The sequence below is a fragment of the Arvicola amphibius genome, chromosome 8 (genome assembly GCF_903992535.2).
Source record: "Arvicola amphibius chromosome 8, mArvAmp1.2, whole genome shotgun sequence".
Taxonomy (NCBI): Eukaryota; Metazoa; Chordata; class Mammalia; order Rodentia; family Cricetidae; genus Arvicola; species Arvicola amphibius.
In genome coordinates, this window is record NC_052054.1 from 70,488,850 (window position 1) to 70,504,644 (window position 15,795).

A 15,795-nucleotide genomic window follows, 5' to 3' on the forward strand; every position below is an offset into this window, starting at 1 on the left:
AACCAAAGTTTTGTTTTTCAATTTTATGTACTTATATAAATCCGTTAAGTTATTTTAATTTAATGTTTATGGGTGTTTGGCCTGCCTGTATGTATGTGTATCATATGCACCTCAGAGGCCAGAAGTCAGATGCCCTGGGACTGGAGTTACAGATGGCCATAATTCACCAAGTAGGTTCTGGGAATCAAACCCAGGTCCTCCGCAAGAGCAGCCAGTGCTTTTAAGTGCTGAGCCATCTCTCAAACTCCCATTTATTTGTGCTTTGAGAGAAGGTCTTGTATAGCCCAGGCTAACCTTGCCCCCCACCCCCACCCCAGGTCATAGAGAATAACCTTGAACTTCTAATTCCACCTCCCAAGGGCTGGGATGACAGGGCATGCATGACCACACTCCTAAATGTCTTTAAGATTTGTTTATGTGTCTATGTGTGTGCCCATGTGAATGTCTGTGTAATGTGTGCAGGAATCCAAGGGACCAGAAGAGGCGGTGATATCTCTGGTACTAGAGTTGTGAGCACCCATACGGCACTGGGAACCAAACCTAGTCCTCTGCAAGAGTAGTAAGCACTCTTAACCACAGAGGCATCTCTGCAGCCCCATATATGTCTTTGAACAGCAAACTGTCTGAAACAAGGTGCTGCATGGATAGTTGAGAACACTGACCCTAGACTGTGAGGGTCCCAATGCCATGTTCCCAAGGCAATGGTTCAGAGCATTTCAAGCAAAGCCCAAAGTACATAACTGGGTATAGTAAGAACAGACAGTATTGGTTTCAGAGGCAGGGACTTCCAAACTACCTTCTAGTTAACAACAAAACAAACAAAAAAAAAAGCCCAAGTCCCCTTACATTTATTTGTGTGTGGGTATGTATGCCACTGCACAGATGTGGTGGTCAGAGAAGAGCATGAGGGGTCAGTCCTTTCCTTCTCAAGTGATGAGTCCTGGAGGGTGCTGCATCCATTAAGCCAACTCACAGGCTCCACGGGGCTTAGAGCATGGCCTAGGGCCCACTGGACACTCAACCAACATTATGAAATTCCTCTCTATCGGCTTGGTCCCAACCCACCAACACCAATCCCAAAATAAAACACCCAAAACCAACAAGGGCCGGAGGGGGCCTGAGTACAGTCTTAAAAAAAAAAGGATCAGCTTTTAATTTACAAGAGTTCTAGATGTACAGAATTTTCCCTTAAAAAAATCGTTATACACAATAAATACAGTACAAAAAAAATCTTTATCTTACAGTACTAGTTTTGTCTCCAAGATTTCAAAACGTGGCATGGTGGACTGGAGGCAAGAAGAATATAGGGAAGACGGCTTGGGAGGAGGAAGACCCCGTGTCTTGTTCCTCGGGAGGGATGGGGGTGGTGGGAATCTCTCTTACTCTCTCGTGCATGTACACACACAGGAGGACTCTGGCGTGTGCACGTATGGATGGGACGCAGGTACTTTGGGACACTGGCTTGAGTCCTTGCTTCCTAATTTTCCAGGCTCTGCAGGGAACGGGAAGTGAGCTGAGCCTGTCTGAAGGTCTCTCACAGCTCTGAGCGCCCTGGACAGTGATCCGTGTAGCCAATCAGATAAGGCCTGGTATTCAGATGTTACCAGTGCATCAACCCAGTAGCCCAGTCCTGGGAAACACTCACTCTTATCCCCTGGCCTGTCCTGTGCCAGGAGGACATTGTACATTGCAACAGAACCCCCCTCCCCTAGAAAGCCCACGCCCCATCCCAACTCTCTTGCCAATGTGAAAGCAGGAGGGTGGGGAGGCCTTTGTGACTCAAATAACTTAGGCAAGAATTGTTGGGGACTGGTTTAGTGTCCCCTTAGAGGTGGAGGTCGGCTGCCAGGCTGTTCCCCTGGAGGTGGGATTGGGAGCACCTGACAGGGGCCGCAGGAGCAGCCCAGTGTTATCTGTTCAACGTCCTGGCACCGAGGCCACCGTTGTGACTGGATGGTGGAAAGGCGTCTGGCCTGTGCAGAGGTGCTGGGGATGTGGGGTTGCCAGGCATGGGCCCTGTATGGGGGTAGGGAGCTGCGGGTGTCCGGCCAGGGGCCTGTTGCAGGTTAAGGATGCTGTCGATGGCGCTCTGCAAATGCTCAGTGAGCGTATCGTCCTGCGGGCTGTCACTAGAGAGCTGGCCTGGTCCCACATCAGGGGACTCGGGACTTGCGTCGTTTTGGCCGGGGGCAGTGCAGGTGCTTCCCCAGCTGGGTTCGGTGGGGCCCTGGCTGGTGTGGAGGCTGGGGTTTCTTGGGGGTGGTGGCCGCCCTTCAGAACACGCTGATACAGTTCGTCCTCCACTGCAGCCAGCTCGCGGATCAGCCCACTGGTGGCCTCATCCACCTTGGCAGGTAGTGAGGTCGGGCTGCTTGCACCCCGCGGCCGTCCCTGTGCACCCTCGGCAGCACCTGGGTCACCCACATTTTCACGGTAGGTCTTGCGCAATGGTAGACGTGGGCAGGGCGCAGGCACTGTGGGTTTGCGTGCTGCGGGCGGGGGATGGTCCAAAGTGCCATTCATCTGTGCCTGCGTGGCAGGAGGGAGTGAGGGTGGAGCTGAGCGTGGCGGAGGCTCTGCCCCTTTCGCAGGTGCAGGTACAGGCAAGGGCTGGTGCACAGGGTCCAGTGCAGTGTTGTGCACCACTTTGCTGAGCCCCGCCTCCTGCTTGATCTTGAGCTTGAGGCCGATGCGGCTGCGGGCCTCATAGGTCTTGATGGGTGGCCGGTTGCGAGAGGGCATGGGGCCATCCTCATCTGCGTCCAAGGATGAGGTGGCAGAGGATGAGGATGAGGATGAGGATGTTGATGACAAGGAAGATGATGTTCGGGCCCAGGTCACCGAAGGGGAGCCGCCAGCCCCGCCGTGTCGGCATCAACTAGCTGGTGGGCAGGTGAGGAGGGGCTGGGCAGAGGTTCGGATGTGGAAGATGAGGATGATGGCCATGGCTGGGGAGCCGGTTGACCCCTCGGAAGACACTGGGACAGGGAAAGCCGAGGGAGCGGGGAGGAAGACACGTACTCGTCTGTAGAGTTGGGACAGGAGAAAAACCCTCAGGGTTAGTAGCTAAACTGAGAGAGGTACTTGTATATTGAATATCTTATCTTCAGGTCCAGGACGAGTCTAGACTAGCGGTTCTCAACGTGTAGGTTGCGACCTCTTTAGGAGTCAGACAACCCTTTCACAGGGGTTGCACAGCAGATATCCTGCATATCAGATATTTACATATGACACATAACAGTAGCAAAATTACAGTTATGAAATAGGAATGAAAATAATTTTATACTTGGGGTCCACCACCACAAGAGGAAGTGTATTAAAGGGTGGCAGCATTAGGAAGGCTGAGAACTACTGGTCTAGAGCAGATCCTTGGGTCACCCCACATTGCAGGTTTCCTATATCGATGACTCCCAAGCCCTGCCTAAAACTTCACTGCCCTCCCAGGGTCACATATGTAAGACAAACAGTAAGAATTTAAACAAGTGCAGCTCCAGATAAGGTGCAGTGGCCTACGTCTGTCATTCCGGCTACTCAGGAGCCTGAGGCAGGTGGATCTAAGTACAAAGGCCAGCCCGGGCAAGTCTGGGTGCTCAGTGAGACCCTATCTCTAAAAATTGAAGCTAAAAACAAAACAGGATTGGGGAGTGGTTCAGGGGTAGCGCTCCTGCCTAGAATCCCACAGTGAGGAGTTGGGGCGTGGCTCAGCAGTTCAGTCCTAGCCTAGCATGCTCCCACTTTGGAGGTGCTAACCTCACAGACAAACAAGTGCTCCAGGGTGATTTCCTTGTCTTCTTATGGGCTAGGCGTATGTGCTCCCCACACAGCACGCCCATGGCCCCTGGCTACTTGCTTATAGCTCTGATTTATCCCATGTCGTCCATCAGACTTGTTACAGAAATTCTTTTTTTTTTAATATTTATTTATTTATTTATTATGTATACAGCATTCCTTCCATGTATGCCTGCAGGCCAGAAGAGGGCACCAGACCCCATTACAGATGGTTGTGAGCCACCATGTGGTTACTGGGAATTGAACTCAGGACCTTTGGAAGAGCAGGCAATGCTCTTAACCTCTGAGCCATCTCTCCAGCCCCCAAATGTGTAGCCCAGGCTGGCCTCGAACTCGTGATCCTCCTGCCTCTGCCTCCTTCAGCAAATCCTACCGGCGTGCGCCACCACAACCGGCTACAGAAATTCTTATGTGGGGATCACAGGGTCCTTCCCAGACTCACTAGGGATACTCAGGAGACACATGTCTTTCCCAAAGGCAGAAAGCTCCAGAACAGACCTCAAAGGGTTCAGAAAGATTACACACTAGTGTCCTGACTCCTGTGAGTACACAGAAAGGCCTAGGGCTGGGACAGGGGGAAGCAGAATGGCGGATTTTTTCAAGAGAATAATGGTACTTGAACGTGGGACAAGGCTGAAGAAGAATTTTGGAAAAGCAAGGGGCTGGGGTGTGGACATATACTTTCCTTAAAGGATAAAGCTTATAGGATGCTTAAAGCACAAAAAGGAAGAGGAAAGCCTCATTCTTAGGGGGGTGCAAGTAAAGAATGGGCAGAGTGGGTGTGGCAGGAACCTTGCTTGTGTGCCTCAGCCGTGGCTCTTCTCTCCTGCTTCTGCATCAGCCTAGGCTGGCAGAAAAGCCCCTCCCCCCTTCTAGGGTGGAAACTCACAGGGTGGAGCTATAGCAAGGGAAGCAGGAGGGGCTCGTGTGCCCCCTGGTGGCTAAGAAAGGTAAGGCCACTCAACACAATCCTTGGTTTTGTTTTTAGACTAGGCTGTACATAAACCTAGAGATCCTTCTGCCTCTGTCTTCCCCATGCACCCCATGCACCCCATGCACGTCAGGTTGTTTGCTGGGAATCCCAGCATCAAGGTGCATGACAGATGGCGGGATGCCCTCCCCACCCCTCCCCTCTTACCAGGCTTCTCCTTGGCGAGCTGCTTATCCAAGGCAAGGGTGGTCTTCTCCTCTTGAATGAACATTCGGTCGATCATAACCATTTCTGCGGAAGGACTGACTCTCTGTGGCAGGGTGATATAAAGGACACAGGAAAAGCAAGTTGGGGAAGAGAAAGCCCTGGCAGGATGTAACTGGTCAGGCTCAGACCATCTACCTCCCTCCCAGCTAAGGAGAAACTCCCCCTTCCTGTCCAGAGCAAGGGAAGGACAGTTCACAGCGGGGAAGGGACCCCAACAGCTTGAAAATCCTACCCGAGACTCTTCCAAAAGCAAAAGCCGGTATTTATTGAGCATGGCCTGGGTGCGTTTGAGGAGCTGCGTGGAGACAGTCTCAAATTCTTCATCCACTGAAGGAAGAAAAGCCACACAGGTCAGAAGATGGGTCGGGGGATGAGTGGACGGCACAAGGCGTCTGTGGCCGAGCACACAATGCTCACCCTACTTCATGCTCTGTGGCCTGAACACCGAGGGCTGGTGGCTGAGCTGGGGGCACTTGGGGACATGGGGAGAGCAGTGGGGAGGCCTCACCTTTGTGGTAGTCGTTGGGGGAGGGAAGGGCACCCTGGTAGACGTGGTAGGGCAGGAGGCGATGGAGGGCATCCTCAAAGGAGGGGAAGGCTGTCTTGTAATCGGGGTGCAGGACGGAACCCTGATGTTTGTGCAGATGCTCCAGGAAGCTGGGGGTGGGGTTAGACCACATACACAGAGCTGGGGTGAGGGCCAGAGAAACTGATCCTGAACCTCAGCCCCACGATAAATTCAGACTGCAAAGGAGGGTGGCGCCAACCTGGCTCCCTGCGCCCACTTGTCTCATGGCTTCCCTAGCCGTGGACCAAAGTTAACAGGTGACAGAAGAGGAAAGAAGAGCCTGGTAAAGTGAGGGGACATCACTCTTGCTTAGAGGATCCAAAGGAGAAAGGGAGGGGTTGAGAGTTAGGTGGGAACCTTCAGATCCATGCTGCTCTGTCTCTTGCCACCAGGGGGCAGGACCGCTCCACTGCCTCTGGCCTAAGAAAGTATGTAGGGGTGGGGCTGCCTAGGAGGGTGTTAGATTTTAAGTACCTGCTTTATTTCTCATTTGCGGGTTTTCTACAGAATCCCTACTACAACGGGTTGGGTTCCCCATCACATGACCACGTGCCCCACCAGACAAGCCTTGAAGAGCAAGCAGCCCTCTACACCATGGGGCAGATCTGCTCTCCTCTCTGAGTTCTCAAACAGCCTGCCTGCTCTCACCAACAGGCGGCCTCCTCTTCAGTTTACTCACTCAAAACATTGTTCCCCATCTTCCCCGACCCTCAAACTTATGTGCACCTAACCCACGGGCCCATCCGACACCCCCGGCTCTTCACCACATCTGACAGGCTACAGAAACAGCAACAGCGCTGACATCAAACTGTAGACGGAACCCAGGGCCTAGTGCATTGCAGCCTCAAGAAGTAAGCAGCCCGCCACTGTTCCCTTAGCAGAAGGGAAACTGAGGTCAAGAGGGAATGCACACAACTTGGGAGAGTTGGAGCTGGGACTTTGTAGAGAGGTCGGGGCAGGTGGCTGTCACTCACCAGGCTTCTTTGCTGGGTTGTAGTAGGGGCTGTTTCTTCAGGCTACACAACTTGCTGTCATACTGTGGAAGGAAGACAGGTGAGTGACAGGTGCTGCTAAGGGGAAGCCTTCTCGGTCTCCTCAGTCTATGTCCCCCATCTAGCCACGGACATAGATGGTAAAGGAAGCTGGCACCAGCTATAGCATCCTTGCCCACCCAAGAGAAACCTGGTGGGGAAAGCCAGGTATGCTGTCATATGCCTGTGTCCTGGTTAGCCTTAGCTGTCAACTTGACACAGCCTAGAGTCACCCAAGAGAAGCCTCAACTGACGTCTGCTCTTTGAGGAATTATCTTGATTAACTGATACAAGAGGGCCCAGCCTTCTGTGGGTGGCAACATTTCCTAGGCAGGTGACCCCAAGCTTCGTAAGAAAGCTAGCCTAGCAAGAAAATAAACCCATGAACGAACGATGAAGTAAGGACCATTCCTCCACGGTCTGTGCTTCAGTTCCTGCCCTGGCTTCCCTCAATGATGGGCTGTGATCTGGAAGAATAAGTCAAATAAACCCGTCCCTCTCCTAAGCTGCTTTTGATTACAATCTTTTGTTTGGGTTTTTGATTTTTGGAGACAGGGTTTCTCTGTGTAGCTCTGGCTGTCCTGAAACTCACTCTGTAGACCAGGCTTGCCTTGAACTCACAGAGATCCACCTGCCTGTGTCTCCTGAGTGCTGGAATTAAAGGTGTACACTACTACCACCTGGCTGGTTACTTACTGTCTTATTATCATAGCAACAGAGACCAAACAGATACCCATCTCAAAAACCAAGGAGGTGGATGTTTTTGAGTTTATGGCCAGTCTTGGATAGAGACCCCATTTCAAAACCAAGGAGGGGGGTAGGAAGGTGTCCATGAGTTCAAGGCCAGCCTGATTTACATATTGAATTTCAGACCACTCAGGACTACAAAGTAAGTTTCTGCCTCAACTAAAACAGAGAGGGAAGAAGGGAGGAAACCTGCTTGGGAGATGTGGCCTAGGTTATGGGAAAAGAGTATTAGCAAATAGGTCCAAGCCCTTGGTGCCTCCCCCCCCCCCCGTATCCCCTCTGCACCAGCTCAGGGAGGTCTCCTATGTTGACCTTTTAATTTCATCGTGATTAATAATATCCTCCCTCATCTCCATCTCCTCTTTCCTTCTAGTGAATCTAGTTTCCATATACTTAGTTTGAGATAATTGGTCTGTCCAAACTTCTTTACCAAAATCCAGAGGTTTGTTGTGCAAGTCAGTGCTCCATCCCCAAGCCACACTCCCAGCCCCTCACTGGGGGCATTCTAGGCAGGGGCTCTACCACTGAAGTGCCCACATCTAAACTGCTGTATTGGTGCTTCACCTCTGATCCTACAGAAGTCCACACACTCCTGCCCCTAGCTAGCTTTTCTCACCACCTAATCAGCCCTTGCCCCATGTCCTATGTCCGGACATCTCTTGCTAGCTTACTCTTTGATCCCTAGTTGCTCTGAGGCTCCTTACCTGCAGTGCTGGGGGCTTCCCTGGCCCAGACACAGCAGCTTTGGCCACACTCAGGGTTGGAAGGTTGCTGGCAAAAGCTTTGTTTTCGGCAGGAAGTAAAGGAGGGAGACCTGGGGGGAGCAAGAGAGAGGACCCAGGGGTTACCAGCATGAAGGCCCTTCCTCCATGTGAGCATCCTTCCCATCTCACAGCCCTCCCACCAATGCCTCATTCCCAACACCTGGGCAGTCTGCCCTCCTTCCTCGACCTGTTGGTGCCAGGAGGGTAGGGTGACACCCTGGGCTCTGGTACACAGCAGTTCTACCTGATCCCTTTGCCTAGGCAGGCTCCTCTCCCTACCTGTGGTGGCCATAGATGTGGAGGCAGGGGCATGGCTGGAGGCGGCAGGAGTCCCAGGTGGTGCCTGTCCACTGACTAGCACAGAGGCAGTAGGACTGGAGAGGGGCCCCAGGGTGGTAGATGTCTGTGGGGTGGCAGGAGTGCCTCCAGCCTTATTCTGGAGGATAATCCCAGATGGCACCTGAGGAAGGACAGGTGGCTGAGGAGTGGGGCATGGGATGGCAATAGGGTAGCCAGATGCACATGAACACATTGTAGGCAGGGCAGGGCAGGGGGCCAGTTTGGGAAGTTGGGGAAGTTAGGTGTCCCTACTGATGGTTACCTGGTGAAATCTTTCCAGAAGTGCTTTTTGCTGGGGTAACGCAGGAAAGGGGGCAGTTACCATCTGGAAGGCCCGAGGTGGTGGTGGAGGGGGTACTGTGGGCTCAGGGACCATGTGGAGGACTGGTGGCGGAGTGGGGGACTTATGGGGTCCCTGACCCGGTGGGAACTGGGGCTGGAAGTCAGGGGGTGTGGGGACTGGCAACCTGGTAGAAGAAGGCTCAGAGGAGGAGGCCACAGTGGAGGGGGTAGAGGCAGTAGGGAGGTGGGGGGTTGAGGGCAGTGGACCCTCAGGGGGCTGGGATGGGGGTCGCAGAGGGGGCTGGGATGGGCCTGGGGCCGTGGGGCCTGGGGTGCCCGCTGGTGGTGGGGCACCCAATTGATTCTGGATGACAAAGATACTAGATAGATTTGAGGAACCCTGGGGAGGAGGACAGGGGGGCAAGGAGGGTTCCAAGGGTTGGCAAATCAGGCTCTGTGGCTGGGAAGGAGGGCGTGAGTGGGGTCTCGAGGGTGGGCGGGAAGGGGGCCTGGCAGGGTGTGGGGAGGGCATGTGGGGACTGTCTCCCAGGGGAGCCTGGTGAGGTAGTGATGGGGAGGAGGCAGGGCCAGGGGCTTTTAGTGGAGCAGCTGCAGGGATCTGTGCAAAAAAGGGAGACAGAGGCAAAGACAGGCTCAGATCAGCCTTGGCTTCCACTCTCCCAAGACACCCTTCACCCAGCCCTCAACCATCCCACTCAAAGGCTCCATTCTCCGCCTACTCCAGTCCTGCTAGAGGCAGGACCCTACTGCCACCGCTTGTCTTTCTCAGCACCTTGCTTCACCCGGCCACCCGTGCATCCTCTCCTACCCACCCCTCTGTCGCCACATGCCCCCACCCCACTCAACCCTCTGATCTCCCCTGTGCACCCCCCACCCAGCAGACCAAGGCAAGCCCTGCAGGGTGCACAGGTGGGCAACAGCAGAGGAAGCAGCGGCAGGGAACACTGGGAGGAGCACCACAAGCTGCTGAGCAGGAGGCAGGAGAAGCACAGCACAGGGAGCTGCCCGCATGACATTACACAGACACTCGGGGTATGTGGCTGCCGGCCAGTGTGGGAGGCTTCATGACCCAGCAGCAAGGACAAGAGGACAATAGGAAGTGGCCAACCATGGGAAATGGGTGTGTGGGTGGTGTGTTCTGGGCACTATGCTTGGGTCCTGGGTTCTGCTGCCTGTCTCTCAGTGTGCCCATGACCCATGTCCACTTTTGTATATGTGTGGCAGTTCTAGACAGTGCCAAGTCACCCACACCATCCAGCCTGCATCCTGCACCAGTGTGCACTGACTGTCCTCCCACCTAAGCGAGTCTTGGCCAGTTTTGCCCCTCAAGACTATCCTCAAGTCATGACCATAGTAGGCACTGTGCAACCAGTGAGTGCCAGCTGTGTACCCAAAACGTGGCCAGCACCTTGACACTGACCTAGAGCAATGAGCTGGCCACCAGTACTGGCTAATGAGATGCTTCACGACAAGGGTAAGTGGGTAGAACTGGCAGCTGCAGAGGGAGTCTGCCACCAACAAGAGGCAGGGCTTGAGTGGAGGTCCCTGTGCGGCTGCCACCCTTCTCAAAGCCTTTACCTCCTGAGACACTGGGCTGGCAAGATGACTCAGCAGGTCAAGACCTGCTGCCAAGTCTGAGGACCTGAGTCTGATGCCCAGAGTCCACATGGTAGGAGACAACCATCTCCCACAACCACCTCTGCCCTCCGTACATCATCTGTGGCATGCACGTGGGCACACACACAGACCTGAGACCAGAGAACCTGGGGGCTCCTCTCACTGCACCAGTAGTAGTAGTCCCCAGCTTTCCCAGTGCTGAGACCCTTCGATACAGCTCCTCGTGTTGTGATGACCCTAACCACGACACGACTGTCATTACTACTTCACAACTGTCCTTTCGCTAGCTGTGAACTGTAATCTAAAATCTGTGTTTTTTGATGCTCTCAGGCAACCCCTGTGTTGTTCGCCCCCCACAAAGGGGTAGGGACACAGATGTTAACAACCACTGCTCTACACTGACGTAATCAACAGCTCATTCAGCATTACTGCCTGGTGGGACAACACCCCCAGCATCTGGCCCCTAAATCTGGGACATTTTGAACAACCCTCCCAAGCTCAGCTCTGATTAACTTTTGGCAACTAAGAAGTAAAATACACTTAAAACAGACTAGATCAAGCAACCAGCCTCGCCATCCCTACAGCACTGCCAGCTCCTGGCAGAGGGCAGAGTAACAGATCTGGGACTGCCACATAGTAAAAGGGACCACCCTCCCACAATCCTGCAGAAGGCAGCTTGCTCTGGTGATTTCAAAGCTTCATTCTGTCGGGAATGGCCTCAGTTGGTAGCGTCTGTCCACTATGTACTAAGTCTTGGGTTCGATCCCCAGCACTACATCAGCCTGGCACAGTGGCTGAAGGGCTGTGATCCCAGCACTTGGAAGGCAGCCAAGGCAAGAGGATCAGGAGTTCAAGGTCATCCTCAACAAAACAAAACAAACCTTTAACTCAGTTGTTCCTTCTCCAAGAGCATGCAACACAGAAAATTTGGAAGGGGCAGGGAGTTGGGGGTGGAGCTTTAGTATCTACCCACAAGGCAAGGCAGAGCTGTGCTGATGTCCTTTAAGGTTTTGTTTTGTTTTTTTAAATTTTTATTTTATGAATATGTATGTTTTACCTGCATGTACATCTGGCCACAGAGGCCAGAAGAGGGCACTGGAGCCCCTGAGACTGGAGTCACAGATGGCTGCCAGCTCCCTTTAGGATTATTTTTGATTGGTTTACTCAATCTTTCCACAAATAATAAAATGTTTCACTTAAATTTCTTTTCTTTGGTTTCTCGAGACAGGGTTTCTCTGTGTAGCCCTCGATGTCCTGGAACTCACTCTCTAGACCAGGCTGTCCTCAAACTCAGAGATCTGCCTGCTTCTGCCTCCTGAGTGCTAGGATTAAAAATGTGCACCACCACCACCACCTGGCTCAAAATAAATAAATCTTAAGAGAAAGACAATCCCAGTCCTTGCTCACAGGGATATCCACTGTGGCCATATATACAATAGGCAAACCAGAGTATAGCTCATTGTAAAGAGCAGATTATTGTACTGGTGTCTAAGAAAAGCCAGTGTTTCCACTACCCTAAACACCTTTCCAGTGAATGGCCACACGGGGACAGCTAAGTGGAACAAGACTGCATGGCTGAGCAAGTGTTTAAACTGGCTTATGAGTGCTGGGGACATGGCTCAGTGGACACCGCCCCGTCCACAAGCCTGCAGACCTAAATTCAAAACCCAGGATAAATATATGCACACAAAATAAATTGAGCACAAAACTGAACCAAGCAGCAGCTCTGTGTGCACAGCAAATCTGCTAGCTTTGCTCACAGCACAGGTACAAAACAAGGGGGGTTGTTTGCTTTGCTTGTTCTTGAGACAGGTCTCCCTTTATAAGCCAGACTAGTCCCAAACTTCCAGTAACCTCCCTGCCCCAACCTCCAGAATGCTTCGGTTACAGATGCACATTACATCTGACTGAATGATACAATGGTTAAAGAGACAATTCTTCCCAGGGCTGTCATACTGCACTAAAATCTCAGGAGTATGGGACAGGGGTAACACATACAACCTAGTCTCAAATATCCAAGTAACAAAAACAGCGCTTGCACCACAAAAACGCGCAAACACTAAGAAAGACTGATGGTGGCTGGCAAGGTGGTTCAGTGCATAAGAACACTGGCTGCACTTCCAGAGAACCAGGGTGTGATTCCCAGCACCCACATGGCAGTTCACAATGGTCTCTATTTCCAAGGAATCTGATACCCTCCTCTGGCCTCTGTGGGCGCTAGGCACACAAGTGGCGGACATACATATATGCAGGCAAAATACCCGTACACATAAAAAAGAAAAAAAAGTAAAAAAATAAAATAAAATAAAATTTACTACCAGTCTCTAAGACACCCCTGGCCACCCCACCTCCAAGCCAGGATTAGTATCTATGACCAGAATTCCCCAGAAGTAATCATATGTCACAGGCTTCGCCTCCTACCCACAGTGGCTCTCACTACTCATCCACTGTGGAAGCCAACCATGGCTTGCTGTGACCTGTCCCTTCAGACGCCCACATGGTTGAGCTGGCAGGCAGGTTCACCAGCCTTAGCAAGCCTTTACATGACTGCCGCCCTGCCTGACACCTTCATTATTTCTTGATTTAAGATGAGACTCTCACGTAGCCCAGGCTGGCCTGGAACTCACTAGGTAGGTCAGAATGGCTCAAACTCAGCACTCTGCCTGCCTCTGCCTTATAGGTCCTGGGATTCGAGGCTTGAGCCATGCCTGATCAGTCTCACATCCTGCAGGCTAACCTGGGGACTCATTGTGAAGCCCAGGATAACCTTGAACCTCTGGGTCTTCCTGCCTCTGAGTCCCAAGGGGTAGGCAGGCTCGCGAGTATAGGCCACCACACCCAGCTGCCTGGCTCTCAGTGTTGGTGGGGCCTGTTGTAAGAATACAGCATTCATAAGTTTACATGAGTGTCCTCACTCTGTAAAGTAACTGCTGTCATTATCACCCTTACTTGAGAGGCAAGGAAACTGAGGTACAGAGAAACAAGCAACTTGCCCAAGACCTGAGGGCCCAGAGGTGGTGATGGAAGATACCAGGACTCTCCCCTCCCCAAAACTCCACAATTCCCTCAGACCATGGCCTGTCAACTACATGCATTGCCTGCTAGGGACATTCATGGGTTGCGGTCAGCATTTAAAAAGCATAAAAGGACAGAGCTGGAGTGCTGGCTCGGTAGTTACGAGCACCGGTTGCTCTTCCAGAAGACCCAGGTTCTGTTCCCAGTGCCCACACCAGGTGGGTCACAACTGTCTGTAACCTAAGCTCCTGGGAACCCGACGTCTCTGACCCGTAAGTGCACATTCCCATATGCAGATACACGCACCTACAACCACTGGAGGTCCTAACTACAGCAGGCACGAGCAAATTCCTTCTCTGTGTGGAGGACACACTAGCTCACTGATTCAACCTAAGCCGTCCTCCCAGTCCCCAATCTAGACAGAAGAAACATGTTCAGGTTTACACGGCCAGCGGTCTATAAAATCATGGCTGTTTGAGACCAAATCCACACTGACTTTGCTATCCAGCCTCTTGCTAATAATATATTTCTATTCCAATTCCCACCCCTCCTCTGGCTCTTCTTTTTCTTTTTTAAAACAAGTTCAAGATCTGCCTCTCTAGAATAAAGGGGCAGCCTGCCTTAATCTCTCGTGTGTTTACGATTCACATGAGAGCAAAGGCCCAGTGTCCTCACATGCAAAAAGTGTCCACAAATCAACAAGAAGCCGACCAGGAACCATCAGTTGAAAACAGCAAAGAATGTAAACAATTTCATAGTATAAATACCCCTTAAGTATATAAAAACTTGCCTGATTTCATTGACAATGAAAATAAATACAACTTAAATACGAGTCCAAGGCGCTCCAGTTCACCGTGAATGCACTAGTGAGACTGGCGGAAGAGGGGTGCACACGGCACTGCTGACGAAGCTGGACTACTGACAGTCCACAGACGACAGCTAAGAGAGCATCACAATATAAAGCCCAGGAAACCCAGTGTAAAGACTTATTTTAGGTTACGCGTGGCAGAATAGACTTGGATGCCCAGTGACTTCAGGCTTAAACCGGACAACTTAGCAAGACTCTCTCAAAATGTTCAAAGAGCTTGTGATGTATCTTAGTAGCAGATGCAGAGCCCACCAATGAGGGGTCAGTGGCATGTCTCAGTGGTAGAGCCCCGGCCTAGAATCCCCCAGTGAGGGGCTGGGGTGTGGCTCAGTGGAAGAATGCCTGCCTAGCACACATCAAGCTCAGTTCAAACCCAGATTACAAAACAATTCATCCTGCAAAATGCCACCCACATGAAGCCATTGTCTGTGGCCTTGTTCATAACAAGTCAAAGCCAGGAGTGACTTAGAAGCCCAACGACAAGGAGTAGCTAAAGAAACAGTCTACTACACAGCCACCAAAGTCAAGTTTAACAATTGGTAGAAGTGTGAACCTAGGCACAGCACACTGCTGCTTTTATAAAACTGGAAGACAAGAGTGTTCATGTGTGGCTATGCTCACATCCACACCGAAAGGAAATTCAAGAACCCTGTCTAGGAGAGGCTAAGGAGACAGGGTCTCATATAGCCCAGGCTAGTCACAAGCTCCCTATGTATTATCTGACCTTCCCGTTTCCACCTCCTGAGCACTGGTTACAGAAAGGGGTCATCATGTCTGACTTTAGTATGTTTTGACCTGTAAAGGAGCTGTGTTACCCAATACAGGAAGAGGTCACTTCCCAACTCTCTGTGACTTGTGTCCCCATCTAAAGCCGGACTCTCCCTGCGCTGGCCCTGGTCTCAGATGTGCACAATGGCCAGGAGACATTCAGGGAACATGAGTGAAGAACAAAGGAGAGCGTGATTTCCAAGGCAGCAGGACAGAGGCAGGCAGGGCAGAGCGGGGAGCTGTGTAGGGGACACCAGGCTGCCAGGGTGCATCTACCTGGGGAGCCGGAGATGGGGAAGCCTGGCTGTCGGGGGTCTGAGCGCCGAGGCCAGCTCCTTTGGTCACGGGTGTGGCCAGGGCTGGGTCTTGGGCAGGAGGCGGGGCGCTGACTATGACCGAGGCAGGCACGGAGAGGTGAGGACCCTCTGTAGAGAGGGGCTGCTGGCTCCTCTCCTGCAAGGGGCCACCCACACAGGATCAGAAGGCCCCCCGCAGAGGCCATGGGCTTCCATCTGAGCCTGCCACCCCCACTCAATCTCATGAGGAACTGTAGACAAGAGGCGCAGGGCAGGCAGACCCCAGAACCTCTGGCCACTGTCCCGTGTGTTCCGTCTGTCTGCCTGTCCATCATTTCATCCACCCATACTCCCTTACTGAGATCCCCAGTCGGTCTGTCAATCCCATCTCTCGTCTGTCAGACAAGACAACCTACAAACCTGCGGACAACCCTGAGAGCCCCCACTAGCCACCTCAGCTCAGCTACTTGCCACCCAACTCCTTCCCCCTCC

At 52.4% G+C, this 15,795-nt stretch overlaps 2 protein-coding genes across 3 annotated transcripts in view; both read right to left on the bottom strand.

Annotated features, from left to right (window-relative positions):
* Nucleotides 1-1,131: 1,131 nt before the first annotated feature.
* On the bottom strand, nucleotides 1,132-2,837 carry LOC119820490 (BRD4-interacting chromatin-remodeling complex-associated protein-like). The gene has a single exon (XM_038338876.2). It carries the CDS (start codon nucleotides 2,740-2,742, stop codon nucleotides 1,918-1,920), a length of 825 nt encoding a protein of 274 aa, XP_038194804.1. The 5' UTR covers nucleotides 2,743-2,837; the 3' UTR covers nucleotides 1,132-1,917.
* Nucleotides 1,132-15,795, bottom strand: part of Bicra (BRD4 interacting chromatin remodeling complex associated protein) — a 71,594-nt gene continuing 56,930 nt past the window's right edge. For both annotated transcript variants that reach the window (XM_042055503.1, XM_038338874.1), the window contains 9 exons: nucleotides 15,284-15,460; nucleotides 8,699-9,337; nucleotides 8,377-8,557; nucleotides 8,038-8,147; nucleotides 6,530-6,591; nucleotides 5,496-5,644; nucleotides 5,220-5,314; nucleotides 4,928-5,030; nucleotides 1,132-3,025 (listed from right to left, as the gene is read on the bottom strand). In XM_042055503.1, coding sequence (XP_041911437.1) covers nucleotides 2,838-3,025; nucleotides 4,928-5,030; nucleotides 5,220-5,314; nucleotides 5,496-5,644; nucleotides 6,530-6,591; nucleotides 8,038-8,147; nucleotides 8,377-8,557; nucleotides 8,699-9,337; nucleotides 15,284-15,460 — 1,704 coding nt within the window. In that variant the 3' untranslated portion in view covers nucleotides 1,132-2,837. The remainder of the gene's footprint in view (nucleotides 3,026-4,927; nucleotides 5,031-5,219; nucleotides 5,315-5,495; nucleotides 5,645-6,529; nucleotides 6,592-8,037; nucleotides 8,148-8,376; nucleotides 8,558-8,698; nucleotides 9,338-15,283; nucleotides 15,461-15,795) is intronic.